At 47.4% G+C, this 17,676-nt stretch overlaps 1 protein-coding gene across 3 annotated transcripts in view; it reads left to right on the top strand.

Moving 5' to 3' along the window:
- DKC1 (dyskerin pseudouridine synthase 1) overlaps nucleotides 1-17,676 on the top strand; it is an 83,748-nt gene that overhangs the window by 50,864 nt on the left and 15,208 nt on the right. For all 3 annotated transcript variants that reach the window (XM_044057698.1, XM_044057697.1, XM_044057696.1), the window contains exon 14: nucleotides 7,162-7,359. In XM_044057698.1, coding sequence (XP_043913633.1) covers nucleotides 7,162-7,359 — 198 coding nt within the window. The remainder of the gene's footprint in view (nucleotides 1-7,161; nucleotides 7,360-17,676) is intronic.

Below are 17,676 nucleotides of genomic sequence, written 5' to 3'. Positions count from 1 at the left end.
TCCATAGGTGTTTACTAGGCTGAGAGTTTCTAATGGGATACAATAGGCTCAACCAATTCTGTATAATCCTTAAACTAGAAGAGCTTGTGGACCCCTCCCCCCTCTGTAGAAGCATAGCTCGCACCACGGTTTTCCAGTCTACTTGGAGGCAGCAGAATGGTTCTCATTCCACACCTTTTGTTGAGTGTAGGCTGGGCATCTGTTTCAAGGAAAAGCCATTCTGGTCCTGCCTCCTTTTCCTTAAGCCCTGGTGATTCTCTGTAGTAAGGACGGATTTTCAATTGTCGTACATGTGGTAGATGTACTATTTTACCATCTCCTTACGGTCTTTCAGCATCTTGGGCTGCTGCGTGTTATGGATAGGTGGGGGGATTGCTTCTACAGATTTAACTTGTTTGTTTTTAGCTAGAGATGAGGCTCTTGTTCATTAGCTTGTGGTTGGATACCCTGTTAAATCTTAACTGGGCAAGAGAACTGTCAAATGCCAAGAGTGGGCACTTGTAAGTTTAATGCCCCTGAGTTGAAGAATGTCATGCTGGGACTAGGTGCTTTCTCTAAACAGCACTGGGCCATCTGAAACCCCAGTGTTTAAGCTAGAAGCACATACTCCAGCTTCTGTTTTCAATCTGTTGCAAATGCTTCCAAACAAATATTTTCTGTCCTTGTTAATGTTGGATAGCGTGATTGAGGGAAATGGTAGAGGTGTCCATGGCGTGATTGGGGGAAATGTTAGTAGAGGTGCCCATGGATAAGTGTTTTATTTGAAAACTGTTAAGGTGCACCATTTTAAAAACGTGTCCCTTTAACTCTTCCAACAGTTGTAGAGGTATCCTCTTAGTAGTGCTTCCTGCTGGAATGCGCATAGTTTGTGTGTGTGTGGGGGGGGTTAAGGTGGAAAAATGCAGAGGCATTTTGTACTGCTGATGTCCTATTCTCATGTTGCAGTATTCTCACATGCGGGATCCTCTGCCTCCGGCGACCCTGACTCCTATGCTTGACCTTGGTTGCCATCAGCTGCATGGGACATCACATTTATAAGCCGATGTTTGACAGCCCTGAGTGTGATGTCTGCACGCACAAATCTCAGAACTTCTCTGCTGCAGTTGAACATCTGCTTGCTTGTTCCTCTCCACAGGTCAGAAGACTATATAAATAAGTACCCAGTTGGGGAATGTTATAGGCTTGGGTTGATGTTGCTCTATTAGCTAATGTAGGTGCAGTCAGCAAATTCCACGCACAGATTCTCATGAACTTTGTCTTTTTTGCTTAGGCCAATCCCATGACTATACGACCTGTAATATGTCAGCCATTTGTCCATGATCCTACACAAGTTGTCCTGGCAAGTCCCTAAGATTTGTAGAGAACCAACCTCTCAAAAGCATGGCCCTAGGCATGGATACTTAACCAGCCATAAAGTGGAGCCGCCAAAAAAATGCCTGCTACTGCTGCATCTCCAGAAATTCCAGCTGACTGCCTAGAGGCTGAGGGGTGTCTGCAGAACTGGTGACTTTGGAGGGTACCATGTTGGAAGCTGCCTCAACTTCTCCTCCAGTTGTCATGTCCATGGTTTCTGCGACGTTGGCCTCCACTGTCTGTCTAGGGGAAACTGGGCTTGACTGGACGTCTGCCTTCTGTTTGAGAAAAGGCTCCTCTGCCATAGGCTAGGCCTTTAGCTTCTGAATTTCCAAGTCTCCTTGTCTGAAGAGAAAACAAAATAGCATTTGTCAACCCTACTGGAAGACAAGCCAGACTGGCAAACTTTCTAAGTGGGATGCCAGTAAAGTGACTAGATACAAAAAGGTACTTTAAACTTCTCCAGATGGCGCCTCTCCCCCTGTGATTCCAGTCTTTGCTTTTGCTTCCAGGACCCCAGAATTCCAAACTCTAGCCCCTAAAAGGCCGGATAGGATCTATAAAGTCCCTGATTATCACACAGTATCGAATCAGTCCACCCATGGCAGTCCCAACAGTTATTGCAGTGGCACCAGATAAGCAATCCAGGCAGATTCCTTCCTTTTCCCTCCTATCAGACAGACTGTAAAGTGATTGACAGACCGAGGGGAAACGAGACCTACACTTCATCCACCCTGGCCTTTAGGGCCATTAATTACCAAACACTCATTGTAAAGTATTTTCCAGTTCTGTAGTCACCCAGGCAACTACATTGCGCTCTTCCATGCCTGACTCCCCTACAAAGCCCCAGATTGCCTCTTAAGCTTTCCTTAGCAGCACAGGTAGCCAACCAGACATTCTATAAATTGCAGCTACAATGCTGCCTTGGCCAGATCAGCCACTTCTTTTGCATTATGCAGGTACTCCTGGCTCAAACTTTTAGTCCTCCCTGATGACTTCCAGAGTAAGCTCTAGATGCTCCTCTGCACAATAAGTTAATCGTTTGCAAGCAGTCTGCTGGACTATTTAAAAGTTTGCAGGAAAAAGCGAGGAACTGCAGGGCCTGAAGCATTTATTGGCTTCCCCAGTTCCAAAACTCTACAACTACCCTGACAAACCCAAGTTAGTTAGAAGGGCACCTGCTCCTTCCACTTCTCAAAACACAGGAAAGGGACTAGGAAACCCTTGTCTGCTAGGACTCCCCCCCCCCCCCCCCCCCCCCCAATTTACCCCCAGGCAGGCTGAACAGTGCGTGACTGCTTGCATCCCCTCCACCTTCTTTCCCTCTCTACCCACCTCTCAGTCTCTCCATGTGGCAACATATTACCTCAGACCATTGGGTCTTACCAGTAGTAGAAAAAGGGTACTTTATAACCTGACAGGAATCCGTACTAAAAGGCATACCCCTTGATACCACAGATCATCCAGGATTTACTGTGTCTGGGCACTATAGAGAATGTTCCAAGAGGGTCAAGGGTTTTACTCCAGGCTCTTATTGGTCCCAAAAAAGGAGGGTCCTTGGAGGCCTATACTGTAAACCTTTCTGAATGTACCTTTCTGTGTACTGCCCCTTCAAACCCTTCTTCCACTGACACCTGGTGCCTTCATGGCCACTTTGGACTTACATGCCTTCATATCCCTATCCATGGCCACTTTGGACTTGCATGCCTTCATATCCCTATCCACCCAGACTTCAGGAGATTTCTGCACTTTGCTGTGCCATCCTTGCACTCTGCCTTGCCCTTTGGTTTGTCAACAGCTCCAAGGGTCTTCACAAATTGCCTCCAGCAGTAGCCTATTGCCTAACAAAGGAAATCATATTCGGATGACTTCTCATACTAGCAGAAGAGCAGAGTAAGTCTGGGGTTTACTCTCAACCTGCTGAAGTCCTCCCTCCCTCCAGACCAGATCTTCTTGGGCTGCAGAACAATGACAGGACTTGATTGGAGGCCTTCAACCACAAGACTGTCTCATCTCTGTTGGGAATTTGTGTCTTCTGAGCTTCATGGCAGCTGCTCTTACTATGCTGCCCCCTTAGTAAGTTGCACATGAAGTTCCAGTGGTACTGGGGGGGGGGGGGTTACAGGTGCCCTTCCTACCCTGCCTAAAGACAGAGTTGAGATGGTGGATCAAACAAGTAAACCACAATCCAGGCCTAGCTCTGCAACTCACCAAGCCAGTGCAATTTATGCACATGGGTTCATACTAGGCTATCTGCCCTGGGGCACTTTATAAGCCTAGCCAGAGTGTGATTTGCTTTTGCCACCCTTTGATTTTGAGTTTACTGTCCCCTTTTTAAGGTTAGTTTACTATGCCTCTGTCTAGTAGTGACACAGAAGTAACCTATGATCCCCCATCCACTCAAGATTCCTCTTGAAGAGAGTTAGTGAGGGGCTCTGCCTGACGTGGACTGGGATTCTATTCCAGAGCGAAGGGAGCTCCTGGGTTGTGGATCTGTCCCTCCAGCATGTCCTGTTTATTTTTGTGCTGAGGTTCAAGTTCCTCGAGCGTGTGGCTCTAAGGGATTTGGATTTTTTGAGGTGGAGCATGTCCATTGGGTTGGACATAGCTTTATATGTCGGGCATAGATCGCCTCTAAGGCGGTATGCAACTGAGTAGAGCTGGAGTTTCTTTAACCGAGCAGCATATGGCATCTGTTTTGAGTCCCTTGATCCTCTTGGTGAGGTACTTTTGGGGGGGTTTAGTTGCTGCAGGTGACTGGTAAGGTACACCCCAAATGAAGCATTGTATTCTATTATGGGCCTGAGGAGGGATGAGTAAAGGGGAACTATGACTTCCCTTGATCTAGATGTGAATCCTTTCATAAGGTGGGCTATATAGAAGGTCTTTCTAACCACTTTGGCATGTGGTTGTCTAAGGAGAGATTACTATCAACTTGGGTTCCCAGGTCCATAATTACTTCCTCCATACTTAATGGGTTACCATCTATGTGGTAAATTGGCACTTTGTTTTTGACAAAGGGTATGACTATACACTTGGGCATTTAGCTTTAGGCCATGGCTCTGGCACCAGTTATCCGTCTGAGACCTTTTTGAAGAATGCTCGTGTCAGCTGGAGAGTCCAGTTATGGCGCCCAGTTTGCAGTTGTTTGCGAACTTGGTCAGCCACAGTCCTCCCGTGTTAGCCTGTACCTTGGAAAAATATATACAGAACGAGAGGTCCCAGGACTGAGCCTTGTGGCACATCACTTGTAACTGGTTTAGTCAGACACATGGCTCCAGCAATTCTGACCCTGTGGGTTCCATCTTGTGACAGGGGTTTATATTTAAGCTGGATAGCTCATCTATGATGCCTGAGAACAGCTCTAGTTATCTGTTCGGAAGGGAAGGATACAGATCAGTAGAGTGCCCCACTGGTGGACAATGTCGAAGAAAATATCCACGTATAACATCCAGTCATGTTGAATGACCTGCCAAGGGCACCTGCCTGCAGAGTCCTGTGATGGGATGTAGACCACCAGCTGTATTGCATTGTACTGAGCGGTCAACTTCCACATGTATTGCTAGCCTGCAAAGTAGGTAGGATCTGCCCACCCCCCCTGCTTGTTTATGTACTACATCACTATGGTGTGGTCTTTGAAACTGAAGGGGGCCAAGTTGTATGAGCGGGAGGAAGGCCTTTATAGTTGAGAAGTCACCCCACCCCCCGTTGATGTGCTTTTTCCTGGAGAGGAGAGCTTCCACTGAGCCTGCACCTTCAGACCATTCATAGTGGGCCACTGTCCTAGGTCTGTGGCATTGGACAACCCTCTCCTCCTCCAAACAGGTTCAAATATATGAGATGCAACCATATAGCCAAACTGGTGTATGAGATGCAACCATATAGCCAAACTGGTGGCTGAGCTCTCAACTCAGAACTGGTGTAACCAGTCAGGAGGAGAAGGCCACCTCACACAACACATCCAGTCTGACATAGTCCTACCACAACAACCAAACAAACACAAAAACATACTTGGAGGCTCTAAATAGAAATCTGCCTAAACAGCAGAGACCTCCAAAGCAGACATCCAAGCAAATGCTACCACAAAACATGCAACACACAGCTCAGTGTGCCATACAGTCACAGCCCTTAAGGCTCAACGCACCTGATACACTCTTAATTGGTGATTCTATAGTCAGACACACTGGCATCCCGCTCACCAGGCTGAACAAAGAAGATCACAGTGAGCTGCCTGTCGGGCGCTAGGATCCACCACAATGCAAGCACTCGGGTCATTCCAAAGAAAGTGCAAATATGACTCTGTCACTGTCCATGCTGGTGTGAATGACCTGAGACGTACCTCCCTAGACTACATGAAGAGACAGAGGAGCTCTCTGATCATGTAGCCCAGGCTGGTATGACCTTGAGCAGCATCTTACCCTCACCTTGAATGATGACACGGTATAAAGACAAAATGGTCGATTTTAACAACTGGCTAAAATTTTGGTGCCGTTCAAAGGGGATCCAGTGTCTGTCAGCCTGGGATGACATGCTAGACAAGCTACGTTGGTTCGCTAGGGACAGCTTGCATCTGTCACACGTGGGCTTTTGGATATTGGCGAAGGCTGTTGCCAGCCCCATAGTGCCTTTTTTTAGGCAAGGCTCAAAAGACAAACCCACCTCCGTAGACAACACAATGAATAAGAAACTAAGGGTAATGCTGCCGCCAGAAGTCTAAAGATGCACGCACTCTAAGCCCTCCTCAGTATGGAGAACATCTATATCTGTGCAGTGACAGAAACCTGGTTCGAGGCTCCAGAGCACCCCAGCACTACCAGGTTATACCTCATATCATGCTTTTTGGCCCTAAAACTTGGACCAAACCACAAAAATGAGGGGGAGTATCAATATAGATACCCACACCTCCAGGTTAGTGGCGTCACACGAAGCATCGGAGGCCATCCATGTGCAACTAACAGTGGGCAAAACTGCTTTTCAGTTTGTAGCACGTTACAGACCACCCTCTCAAAAATCCCACGTGGCTTTCCTGAAAACTGGAGAATATGAAGATCTCTCCAAACACCATTATATTGGATGACTTCAACTACCCAAACATAGACTGGGAGCATTAATCAAGCTCCAACACCCTAGCCCAAAGGTTCCTGGAATTTGTAAACTCAAATGCTATGGAACAACTAGTCACCACTCCCACAAGAGGGGAAAACCTACTTGACCTGATCATTACCAACATGGGGACTCTATGCTCCATACCAGATTGCCTCAAAAGGTGGGCCACTTTGCACTAAATCTCCTCATCTGTCCTCCTCTGAAAACCCTCAGCTTAACCCTGTGGGGGATGACTTCTGATCCCTTTAAGACGCATTTACTCTTGAATGTGCTCTGTCCTGCAGGAGGCCTACTTATCATTCACGCCCAATCTATCATTTTGCCCACCTTCTTCCCCTTGCCACAACAGATGTTTGGGTCGCCTGAGAGGTAGGATCCCACATTTAAGGATACTGCAACATGGGAGAGGACATCTATGGGTATGGTAAGATTTTACACCACTAATCTTTACTCTTTCTTTGCCAGGACCTTGCATTTCTCTGCCCTGCTTGGTTAAACTTTTCTGGAGTGTCTGCTCCTCCAGTTTTTGGCAGCAGAGGGATGATTCCTGAGTGTCTTTATTCCCCCCAATCCACCTGTTTTAAGAAGATGGCATTAACTGTGCAGATGTATTTAAAACTAGCTTGAAAGTAGCGCTTTTTTTTTTTTTTTTTTTTTTTTTTCCTGGTGTGGTTTTAAAAGTACATTTTTCATTTTGTTTAGAGGAAGCGGGAAAGTGAAACTGAAAGTGATGAAGTTGCACCTTCACCCCCAGCATCACCAAAATCTGCAGAGCTGACCAAGAAAGAAAAGAAAAAAAAGAAGAAACTAAAAAAAATGAGAGAATCTGAGCAAGAAGTTGAAACCTCAGAAAAGCAAGAGGAGGTTGAAACATCAGAAAAGGCGGCAGAAGTTGAAGAGGTATGCTTGGTGTTTTATCCACATTTTACTCAAAGCTTAAGTACCTTGCCACAAGGAATGTCTCCAATGTTTGCATAGGCCTTTGTGTTGCACTTGTAGGGCCCGAATATCCTGACTGTTGTACAGTATAAAGAGGGTCACCAAGCGCTTTAGTCTTGGTTTATTGATGTCGGAACCCTGCTAGTCAGTGTGGTGGTCGGTTTGCACCAGAGAGTGTGTTTTAAAGCAAAGTGCCTCATTGTGAGGTACTCGTGTGCTTCTTGACTAATGATGCAGTTGGTGACTCTCCACTGTAGCAAGCAGATACCACATTGGGACTTTCATACTTGGGCAGAGAACCACTCTCTAAAGAGCTTTGGATTCTGTGCTTGCTTTAATAGTAGAACAAGTGTAGGGCTGAGATTTTAGCTGAGCACTTCAGTGAGTCACTGGGGCCTTCACGTGCGGTGTTATTTACTGATCGGGCAGGGGTTGATCTAACTAGGTATAAGAAAGAAAAGCATCCAAACCTTAAGATAGGCGGTGCTTATTTGATGTCTGCTAGTCCATTTAAGTTGGTCTGCTAGTCCATTTAAGTTGGTCTGCTAGTCCATTTAAGTTGGTCTGCTAGTCCATTTAAGTTGGTCTGCTAGTCCATTTAAGTTGGTCTGCTAGTCCATTTAAGTTGGTCTGCTAGTCCATTTAAGTTGGTCGCCTTTGACAGATTGTGTTACAGGCCTGTATTGAGAGTCCAGTACATTGCCAGGTCTCTCAATGTCCACACAAGCTAAAGGATTTAGCTTGTCATTTGGGTCCAGAGCAGCATTGCACATTCTGGCTTCTGATAGTTGCTTTCAGACTGTAGAAGGGGTGCCTATTTTCTCTTGCCATTGGATCATCTTGATACTCTTGTCCCTGGGATTTGGCTGGCTGCACACATTCTGGCTGTAGTGTGGACATGGTCCTTAAAGGGAAAATGCACCCACAGACTCTTAACATGTTTCGTCGTGGTTTGGTGTTTCATATATTTTACCACCACTCTGGAGTATTTATAGGTCTTTAAATATTTTTATACATAATTTGGGGTAGCATCTTGAAGTGATGTTTCGTCTGCCAATAGGTATCCAACAAGGCAGTTCTTGTCTGAAAAAAAAATTGCATCACTCAGGCCTCTTCCTAAAGCTGTCTGCACTGATTTTTAGATAAATGCACTAAGTAACATTTCATGATGTTCAGTGACTACAGACTGCAAATGCCACAAACTTTCAGAAGGGCTTTACTGCTGCTGCTCTTTAGAAAGGGCTAAATTGCATTCATTTGTGAAGCCTGAATTGTACGACTCCCCTCCCATCCTCCTTGACACCTAACTAACTTTGCAAAGTGCTGAGTAATTTGAGCTGCTGTGACTGGCTCCCAGCAGGAGACTTTACTCTTGTACTGTTTCCTTGTTCTAACCTTAACGTGTCCTATATTCATGTTGCAGTATTGTAAAGATGAGGGGTCCTCTGCCTGATGTGACCCAAATGTCTGGCCCCATATACTTAAGCTTAGCCTGGCTGCTGTCTGGTTCGTGCTATGTCATGTATACCCTAAACTGCATACCATAAATGTGACCTCTCCACGCACAGACCTCAGAATTGAATGCCCAGTTGGGACAATTGGTCATAAGGGTAGCCGATTAGGATGCCATCCAGAGAGGGAAAATAAGGAACTGGGAAAGAGGCAGCGGTCCTAAATCTGGGTAGGAGGGAGGGCTAGGAATTCTGCAACATGGACATCAGTGGTTGTGGTAAGATTTTACACAACTATTCCAAGTCCTTCTATTCTAGTGTTGCAGCATTCTAAACATGAGGGAGTGCCAAAGCTCTGCATGTGTTAACGGGAGGTGGAAACCGAGATCCATGCAGGATGGCTTTTGGCAAAGCCGCCGTAGTGATAGTGTTCAGCTTGTAATGTTAAGTGAATGTGTGGACAGAGGACCATGTGGCTGCCTCCAGGATAGTTGCTGTATCTAATCTTTTGAAAAAGGCCCCATGAGGAAGCCTCAGCCCTGGTGCAGTGGGCCTTCACAGTATAAAGACTTTTCATGAAAGGAGTAGCAAAAATAAATGGTTGAAATCCATGAAGATATTTGCTTGGATACAGCTTTCCCCAGAGCCCTGGGGTGAACAACTGGTTAAACCTTCTGATGCTTATCTAGGTCCAATCTAAGTTGTCTGAACATCCAAGGGAATGCAGCATTGGCGATCCTGTGGCGAAGGAGATCATGTGGGACAGACTGGTTAAGTGAAGGTAATTGATCACTTCAGGCATGAAGGATGGGTTTGTATGTAGAGACCCTATCCTTAAATATCTGGTATGGTGGGTTAGCCATGAGTGCTTGTAGTTCTGAGACCTGTCTGGCCAAAGTTAGCTACAAGAAGCACTGTTTACCAAGTGCACATCTTCAAGGTGACTATGGGTGCTGGGTCGAAGGGGGCAATGGTGAGTTTTCTAGAATGAAGTTCCGGTCCAAAGGAGAAGGGATATGCTTCCTTGGAGGCCTGATGTGAAGTACCCCCTTTTATTCTCTAATCTGGATAACAAAGGTAAGCAAGTAGAGATGGTTGATAATGGCCAAGTTCAGGATTTAAGCAGATCACACACGTGGGAGACATCTAGATCTAGTTGCCTGTGAAGACACCAACTGGAGAATCTCTTCCACTTGGATAGGTTTCCTGTCCTCCTGCAGGACCGAAAGCATGTACTCCGAATAAAGGTGTCTTAAGGGACTAAAGGTTTCACCACAACAAGGGTTAAAGGTATGGATAGATAAGTGATCCCTTCTGTTGCGACTACCACCTTGTATTGGTGATACCATTGGCGAGAGGAAAAAAGTAGGGGGAACCAATGCTGCCTTGGCCAAAAGGGAGTCGCCAACAAGATTTTTGGCTCGTTGCACTGAATTTTCAGCAGGACTCTGGGGGGGGGTGCATAAAGCAACATCCCCTTCCATGACATTGAGGAGTCGTCCACCCTCCACACTTGGGGGGGGGGGGGGCGGTCTTGTGCAGAAGCTTCGGTTGTCTGGTCTGAGGGAAGGGAGGTTGGCGTAATGGTTAAGGTGCTTACCTTAGAAACACGGGGGGTTGATTCTGACATGGGGTAATTGGCTAGGCTTAAAATGGTCCATAAGGGTAGTTAGCCTAGTAGTAACCCATGAACAAGTGGATACGTTTGTGGTGGCCTACATCCAGAAAGACATCCTGTGATTCTGCGATTTGATGTGAGGTCACCTGCCTGAGCGTTTTGGGATGTAAACTGCCTGCAGCAACACAACGTAATATAGGTTCAACCCATGTCTGCAAGACCATTCTTGCGGGTCCGGGGCTAATGGCAGCCACCATCTGTATGCTGCCTTTGGCCTGAATGCATATGCAAAAATTGCAGTGGCACTTAAATGTGTGGTCCTCCTCTAGAGTTTGATTAGTTCTGCTTGGCAAGAGTGTAAGGTGGTGGATTCAACAAATACTACTTACCCAGGCGTTCACTTCAAAAAAAAAACCCCCCCCCCCCCCTTATCCCAACCCAGCGCATGCATACAGATGAATCAGGCTTAGGGTGGGGGGCTACCATGAAGGGCTTCGTGGTACAGGAGACTTGGCATCCTACCCTCCAAAAGAAATGGGGAAATAACAAGTCGTCCTGGCCTGAAAAGCCTTTCTCCCAATCCTGCAACCAAGCCCCCTTCAAGTCTTCAGACTATACCAGTTATGTGGTACCTCAACAAACAAGAGGGACAAAGTCCTTCCTCCTTTGCTGGATAACCATCCAAATTTGGGACGTTGCCTCTAGGAATAACTCGATTCCTGCAGGCAACGTGCTTTCCTTCCCAGGACAAGCAAGAAGTGGAAAGTATTCTTAGGACATCCTCTCTACAGTACGAGTGGACACTAAACAGGGACATTTTTCTAGACCTTTTCCACCAGTGGGGCAGACCTCAGATTTGTGCCGCCCCCCCCCCCCCCCAAGAGCAGACAATTTGAAGAAATTCTGCCTCAAGGACCCCTCTCCACTTGACTGGAGGGGTAGACGCCTTACCATGGAAGGGACAGTTTCTATATGCATTCCTACCCTTCCCCTCATTCAAAAAATCCCACTGGTGACTTCCTGTTGGCCAGGGCAGCACTGGATGTCCTATTCCTATGCTGCAGTATCCTGGATATACTCTAGTCTCGCATATGTATGGCCAATATTCAAAAGCTTTCAGTCTCTGAGGTGTGCAAGACATCTGACGTGGCCAAGAATGTGGGCCATAAAGGTGTTGGCACGCACCAGCCCTCAACTTTTCAGCCGCCAGTCATACGCCAGGTGGTGGACGTGTTTCGCTGTTGCAGACATATTTGGGTTATCCCTGTCTGGGTAGTCCCCTGCCAGCTGGCTAGAGACTACTTCTGTGTCCATTGCTGTCACTTGAGGACTGACGCCAGGTCATCTGTGGTGTAAAGGAAGGCAGCTGATGCCATTACATCAGTTTTTCTTGCCGTGGAAGCAGAAGCAATTAGCACGAGTGCCACTCTGCTACCAGAGTTTCATTTCCAAGTTGAAGTCCTAAGTACCCCGTTGGGGATCCTTTTTTTTTTTCTTGCACTAACCCAAAAGGGTTTCCAAATCTTCCGCCCAACCAGTTAGAGGCCAAAAAGCAAGTCCTTTCTCTGCTCTTGATGGCAATAGAGCATACTCCTGTAGAACATGTATGCTAAGGTTTCTACTCCAGACTTTTTCTGGTACCCAGAGAAGAGGGCACCTGGTGCCCCATCCTCAACACTTTCCTGGTGATACCATAATTCAAAAAGCTCACCCTCCAGCATCTTCTACCTAAGCTTTCCAAGGATGCTTGTTTAGTCGCCCTAGACCTAAGAGAGGCCTACCTACACATCCCAGTCAGAATCTTGCAGGAAATGTCTCCATTTCCGGGTAGGATCACTGCACTTTCAGTTCTCAACTTCCCTTTGGCTTATGCACTGCTGCCAGAGTTTTCACAAAAATGCCTGGCTCCCGCCATTGCTTTTTGCAGACGAAAGAAAAAATTGCCCATACTTGGACTGCCTGATTCAGGTAGACAGTCAGGAAAACCTGCTAAAGCACTTGACCTTGTATCTACTGACCTCCCTGGGCTATACAATCAGTGAAAAGAAATCCAAACTAGTACCCATGCAAAATTATTTTTCCTGGGAGCAAGCCTACCCATGCAAAATATTGTTTTTCCTGGGAGCAAGCCTGTATCCCAGATGGCTTTCTTTACACCAGAAAAACAAGCCTACCTGACAGCCTACTTCTCTCAACTAGCCAGCAGACCCCAGTTATCTGAAAGGAAAATCCTGCAAGCTCTGGGGTTCATGGCTTCTTGCATTCTATTCCTATATGCCAGACTCTCAGGGGTACAAATTCTCCGTTCACACCGTTCCAACCCCAAAAATGTTTCCATATCTACCCCCAAGTCAGTGGACAGATTCTCAAAAGTCCTTTCCCTGCTTTCCTTGGGAGCAGTAGAGCACGTTCCTGCACAGCAGATATGCCAAGGCTTCTACTACAGAGTTTCTGGTGCCCAGAAAACAGGGCACATTGTGCCTCATATTCTCTCTGTCTGTCCCCCCCCCCCCCCCCCCCCATCCTAAGCACCTTCCTGGTGATCCCAAAATGCTTATCCTACAGCAGCTGCTACCTGTGCTGTCCAAGGACATTTGACTAGCTACCCTGGACCACCCAAGAGGCCTACCTCCACATTCCTAGCGGGGAGTCCTGCAGAAAATATTTCTGCTTCAGGGCAGCATCTCAACACTTTTTCTGCTCTTCCTTTGGCCTATCTACTGCTCCCTGAGTTTTCACAAAGTGCCTGGCTCCCAGCCATTGCCTTTTGCAGACAAAAAAAAATTCAGATTTACCCTTACTTAGATGGGCTGCCTCATTCAGGCAGACTGCCAGGAAAAGCTGCTCAAAGATCTGGCCTTTGTAAAACACCTACTAACCTCCTGAGGTACACAAATTCCAAATGTGTACCCACCCAAAGGAGAATCTTCTGAAGTCTGGGCACAGCATCCCAGATGGCATACTTTAACCAGAGAAACAAATTTTTCTGTCTGCTTACTTCTCTCAGCTGGCCGCCAGGCCCATCCTCCATGCCTTCAGGTTCATGGCATCTTGCATACTCCTCATTCCATATGCTAGACTGCATATGAGGGAACTTCATTGGTACCAAAAGAGCCTCTCGTGTCAACACACAAGAACTGGAAACTCTTCTACCTATTATTTCTTGCCTGAAAATTTCTTTGGTGGGCAACAGCCTGCCCCCATAGTAAGGGACTGCCGCCCTCTCCATCCCACTGCCCAGACCCTCTCCACAGACTGCCCGCTCTGGGTGCATACCGGGCCAGTGGAACCCACAGCAAATCCCACTGCACATGGCTGTGCAGCAGGCCTTGACCAGGGGTTCTCCTGATTTTAAAACAGACCACCACTGATGTAACGTCAGGCAGGGAAGGACTCACTCCTACCCCACTGTGTAGGCTGGCCATGACTATTTGGTTCACTTCATCCATGCAAATACACCCGTTAGCACAATACCTACCAGGGTGTCTCAACTCCCTGGCAGACCAGTTAAACTGAAAACTTTTGGGCCCCCACAACTGGCAGCTCTTCCTAGTGACTCAGAAATGGGGGGCCCCAGAGATCTATCTCTTTGCCTCGCATCAACCATCAACTCTGCAAACTTTGCACCAGGGAGAATCACAGCATAGCTTGGAAAGTAAATGCCCTGTCCTTCCCTTGGGTAAACTCTGTGCCTTTCCTCCCCTACCTCAGTCAGTCCCAGGGTACTGCTCAAAATAAGGGAGGAAACCCAAGAACCCTTCTCATAGCTGCCAACTAGCCCAAACGGCACTGGAACCCCTTGCTGTGCAGCCTGACACCCCCCCCCCCCCCATGGAATATTCCTCAGATTCCAAACCTAACTCTGAGGGATGGGGGATTCATGCACCCCCAACTGGAGACACTCTGGCAGCTTTAATCTGCCATTCTCAGTAAACAGGTTGTGGATGTTATCAGAGAGACCAGACACCCTAGCACCAGAATGTCTTGTGCAGATAAATGGAAAAGGTTCTGCAACTGGATCCAGGCTAAGGGGGCCAATACGACACCGCCTACCGTGCCCCTCATCCTGGATTAATTAGCTGACCTACTTCACACAGTGGTCTTTCTCCTCTAAAGATTCATGTCTCTTTCTGCTAATCTCCCCACAGAGCAGTCTCTTTTCTCACACCCTCTGATTAAACAGTTCCTCAGAGGGACTAGCAGCTTGAGACCCCCAGAAGTGCACAAACACCAGCTTGGGACCCACACTTTGCCTTGGAAAAGCTCACCCTGCCTCCTTTCAAACCAGCTTCTTCTGCAGAGCTAACATTTCTCTCCTGGAAGACTTGTCTTCCTCCTAGCCATCACTTTAGCCAGAAGAGTCTTGAGCTGCAAATTCCATGCAGACAGGATATCCAAAACAAACCCATCCTTCATGCCCAAGGTGGTATCCAGTGTAGCTCTCAAACCAGTCCATTCATTTGCCCACCTTCTTTCCTAACCGCCAAAACAAGGGGGAAAGGATTCTGCACAGACAGCTCTGATACTATGTGAACAGACTTTCTGAAGGGTTTAGTCCTGATCAGTTTCCGGTTAGCTTTGCTTCAGGGGCAGAAGGCAAAGCCATCTCCAAGCGATCCATTTCCAAATGGATAGTTCACTGCATCCATTTTTGCTACAAACAGCATGGCAAGCCTCCCCCCATTGGGGTCAGGACACGCTCGGCCTCCACCTCTGCGGCTTTCCTCAGAGGGGTCCCCACCAGGGACATCTGGAGGCTGCCACCTTGACATCTGTTCACACTTTAACCAGGCATTACCACCTGCCTCCCTCCAAATCCAGGGCAGGCTTTGCCTTTGCAGTCTTGCAGGGCAAGCCCCTAACTTCCTTGACTGCCTCCATCCTTTCCCTCAGCTTTGGGAATCTACCCAAATGTGGTGGCTGCAACAGTGAAACACTAAAAACATAATACAGTTGTGTACCCTTACCATAAATGTAGATGTTTGTGTCTTCACTGTTGCATTCCTGATTTTTTTCCCCTCCCTCCATCCCCCTCTTTCTTTATTACCTTTTCCCTTTTTCTTACAAGGGACATATTAGGTATTTATTTTCCACTGGTAGGGTTCTTCCACCAGAACCTGGTGGCTCCTGACAGGTTAGGGCAAGAAAAATTGATGTAATGGCGTCTGCTGCCTTAATTTATACCACTGACATCAGTCCTCAAGCAGCAACTGATGCAGAAATACTATCTCTGGTATTTAGGCCAGCCAAGGGCTTCCCTGGCCGGGGTAACCCAAATGTGATGACTGCAACAGTGAAAACACTCTTGGCATCTACATTTATGGCAAGTGTATGTAACTGTACATTTCCTGCTACTGCTGATGCCGGATTTCTTTCAATAAGATAGTACCCCGTTGGGGTGTTTTTTTTTTTTTTTTGGAGACAGTTGAACGACTGCTTTTACTGCTGAGCCTCTTCTGAACAATCCTCTGCCTTTGGCTGACATGGACCTGGATCAGCTGCTCCAGATAATGCCGGTACCTCTAAGGACACTGGCAAGAATATCCACGGAGGCTATTCTGGTGCTGGTTTCCAATGCTGGGGGGAACCTGCATTTTTGAGGAACAGGCAGATACCTCCGATCTTTGCAGTAAATCAGACGTACCTGGCTTCTAGGCCCACCCAGATTTCTGCTGGGCCCCCTAAAGGGGGGAGAGCATTTCTGCTGGGCCCCCTAAAGGGGGGAGAGCATTTCTGCTGGGCCCCCTAAAGGGGGGAGAGCATTTCTGCTGGGCCCCCTAAAGGGGGAGAGCATGGTAATTTCTCCTGCAACCGAAATATGCCTGATTAGCAGGCTTTTAGTCAAGGCCTTTTCAATGCTTTTATGGCACTAAGGGCTATTTCACACCACCTCCTCTCTTGAGCCCTAGGCCTCTGACTACAGAAACAGTCACTAGGGAAGAGAAAGTCCTTTCAGATTCCTCAGAGGAATCGCTTTCGTACGACTCTGGGATATCTTCCTCCTTTGGATACGAAGCCCCAGCGGAAAAATCGGTGGACCCCGCCTCCTCATTTGAAGGCTTTTAAAGAAACTATTTGCAGAATGAAGCAACACTTTTTTAAATGGGAATCCTCAAATGACTGAGGTACAAAAAATATGACCTCATTTAAATGGAATCCCCCAGCCGATCTGCTGTTCCTCCTGTCCAGCCTGCCTCTCTAGATTCTTTCTCATCAGCATCCCTACCCAGATTCCCAACCTTCTGCTCCAGACACTGTACAAGATCCCTGATGCTGCTAAGTGCCCACCTGCTGCTCCAGCCTCAATCTCCACGGACAAGGCCTCCAAGCTCTTGCCTACTACCGCCATTCCCCCTCCGAAAGACAGTAAAACAGAACAAGTTGGGCAAAAATATTTTTACTTTGGTTACGTTGGCCTTCAGAGCTACAAATTAGACTTGCATGGCCAGGTGTGCCTTGTCCCCCTTAGAATTTGCCGCCAAACACCTGACATATTCCAGACTCCCTGCCAAAGCATCACTGTTTGCACTCTCCCCAGGTTACCAGACACTACAATGCTGCTGAATAGTCTGCCAGATCAGCATCTGGCCTACACAGCTACTCTTGGCTTCACCTACAACCCCTGCCAGATTGTGTCTGCTCGTTTATGTTCTGTGGACAGTGCACTCTGGTTCTGTGGACAGTCTGCACTCTGGTTCTGTGGACAGTCTGCACTCTGGTTCTGTGGACAGTCTGCACTCTGGTTCTGTGGACAGTCTGCACTCTGGTTCTGTGGACAGTCTGCACTCTGGTTCTGTGGACAGTCTGCACTCTGGTTCTGTGGACAGTCTGCACTCTGGTTCTGTGGACAGTCTGCACTCTGGTTCTGTGGACAGTCTGCACTCTGGTTCTGTGGACAGTCTGCACTCTGGTTCTGTGGACAGTCTGCACTCTGGTTCTGTGGACAGTCTGCACTCTGGTTCTGTGGACAGTCTGCACTCTGGTTCTGTGGACAGTCTGCACTCTGGTTCTAAAGTAGCAGACCTTTACAAGTCTCTGCAGAAAAAAAGTTTAAAGAAATGCATGACCTTAAACATTTACTGGTTCCACCAATTAAGTTTCATAGAAACTATCCAACAAAAAGTTTTAGGAAGCACGGTCATCCTACCCCTCCTTCAAGGCCTCGTAAGCCCACAAGGAAAACCTTAGCCAGAGACCTCCCTTTCAAGA

The sequence above is a fragment of the Protopterus annectens genome, chromosome 15.part0, assembly GCF_019279795.1.
Source record: "Protopterus annectens isolate FY-2018-M chromosome 15.part0, PAN1.0, whole genome shotgun sequence".
NCBI classification, from domain to species: Eukaryota; Metazoa; Chordata; order Ceratodontiformes; family Protopteridae; genus Protopterus; species Protopterus annectens.
Note: the sequence above shows the minus strand (reverse complement) of the source record. Positions and strands in the feature narration are given on the sequence as shown.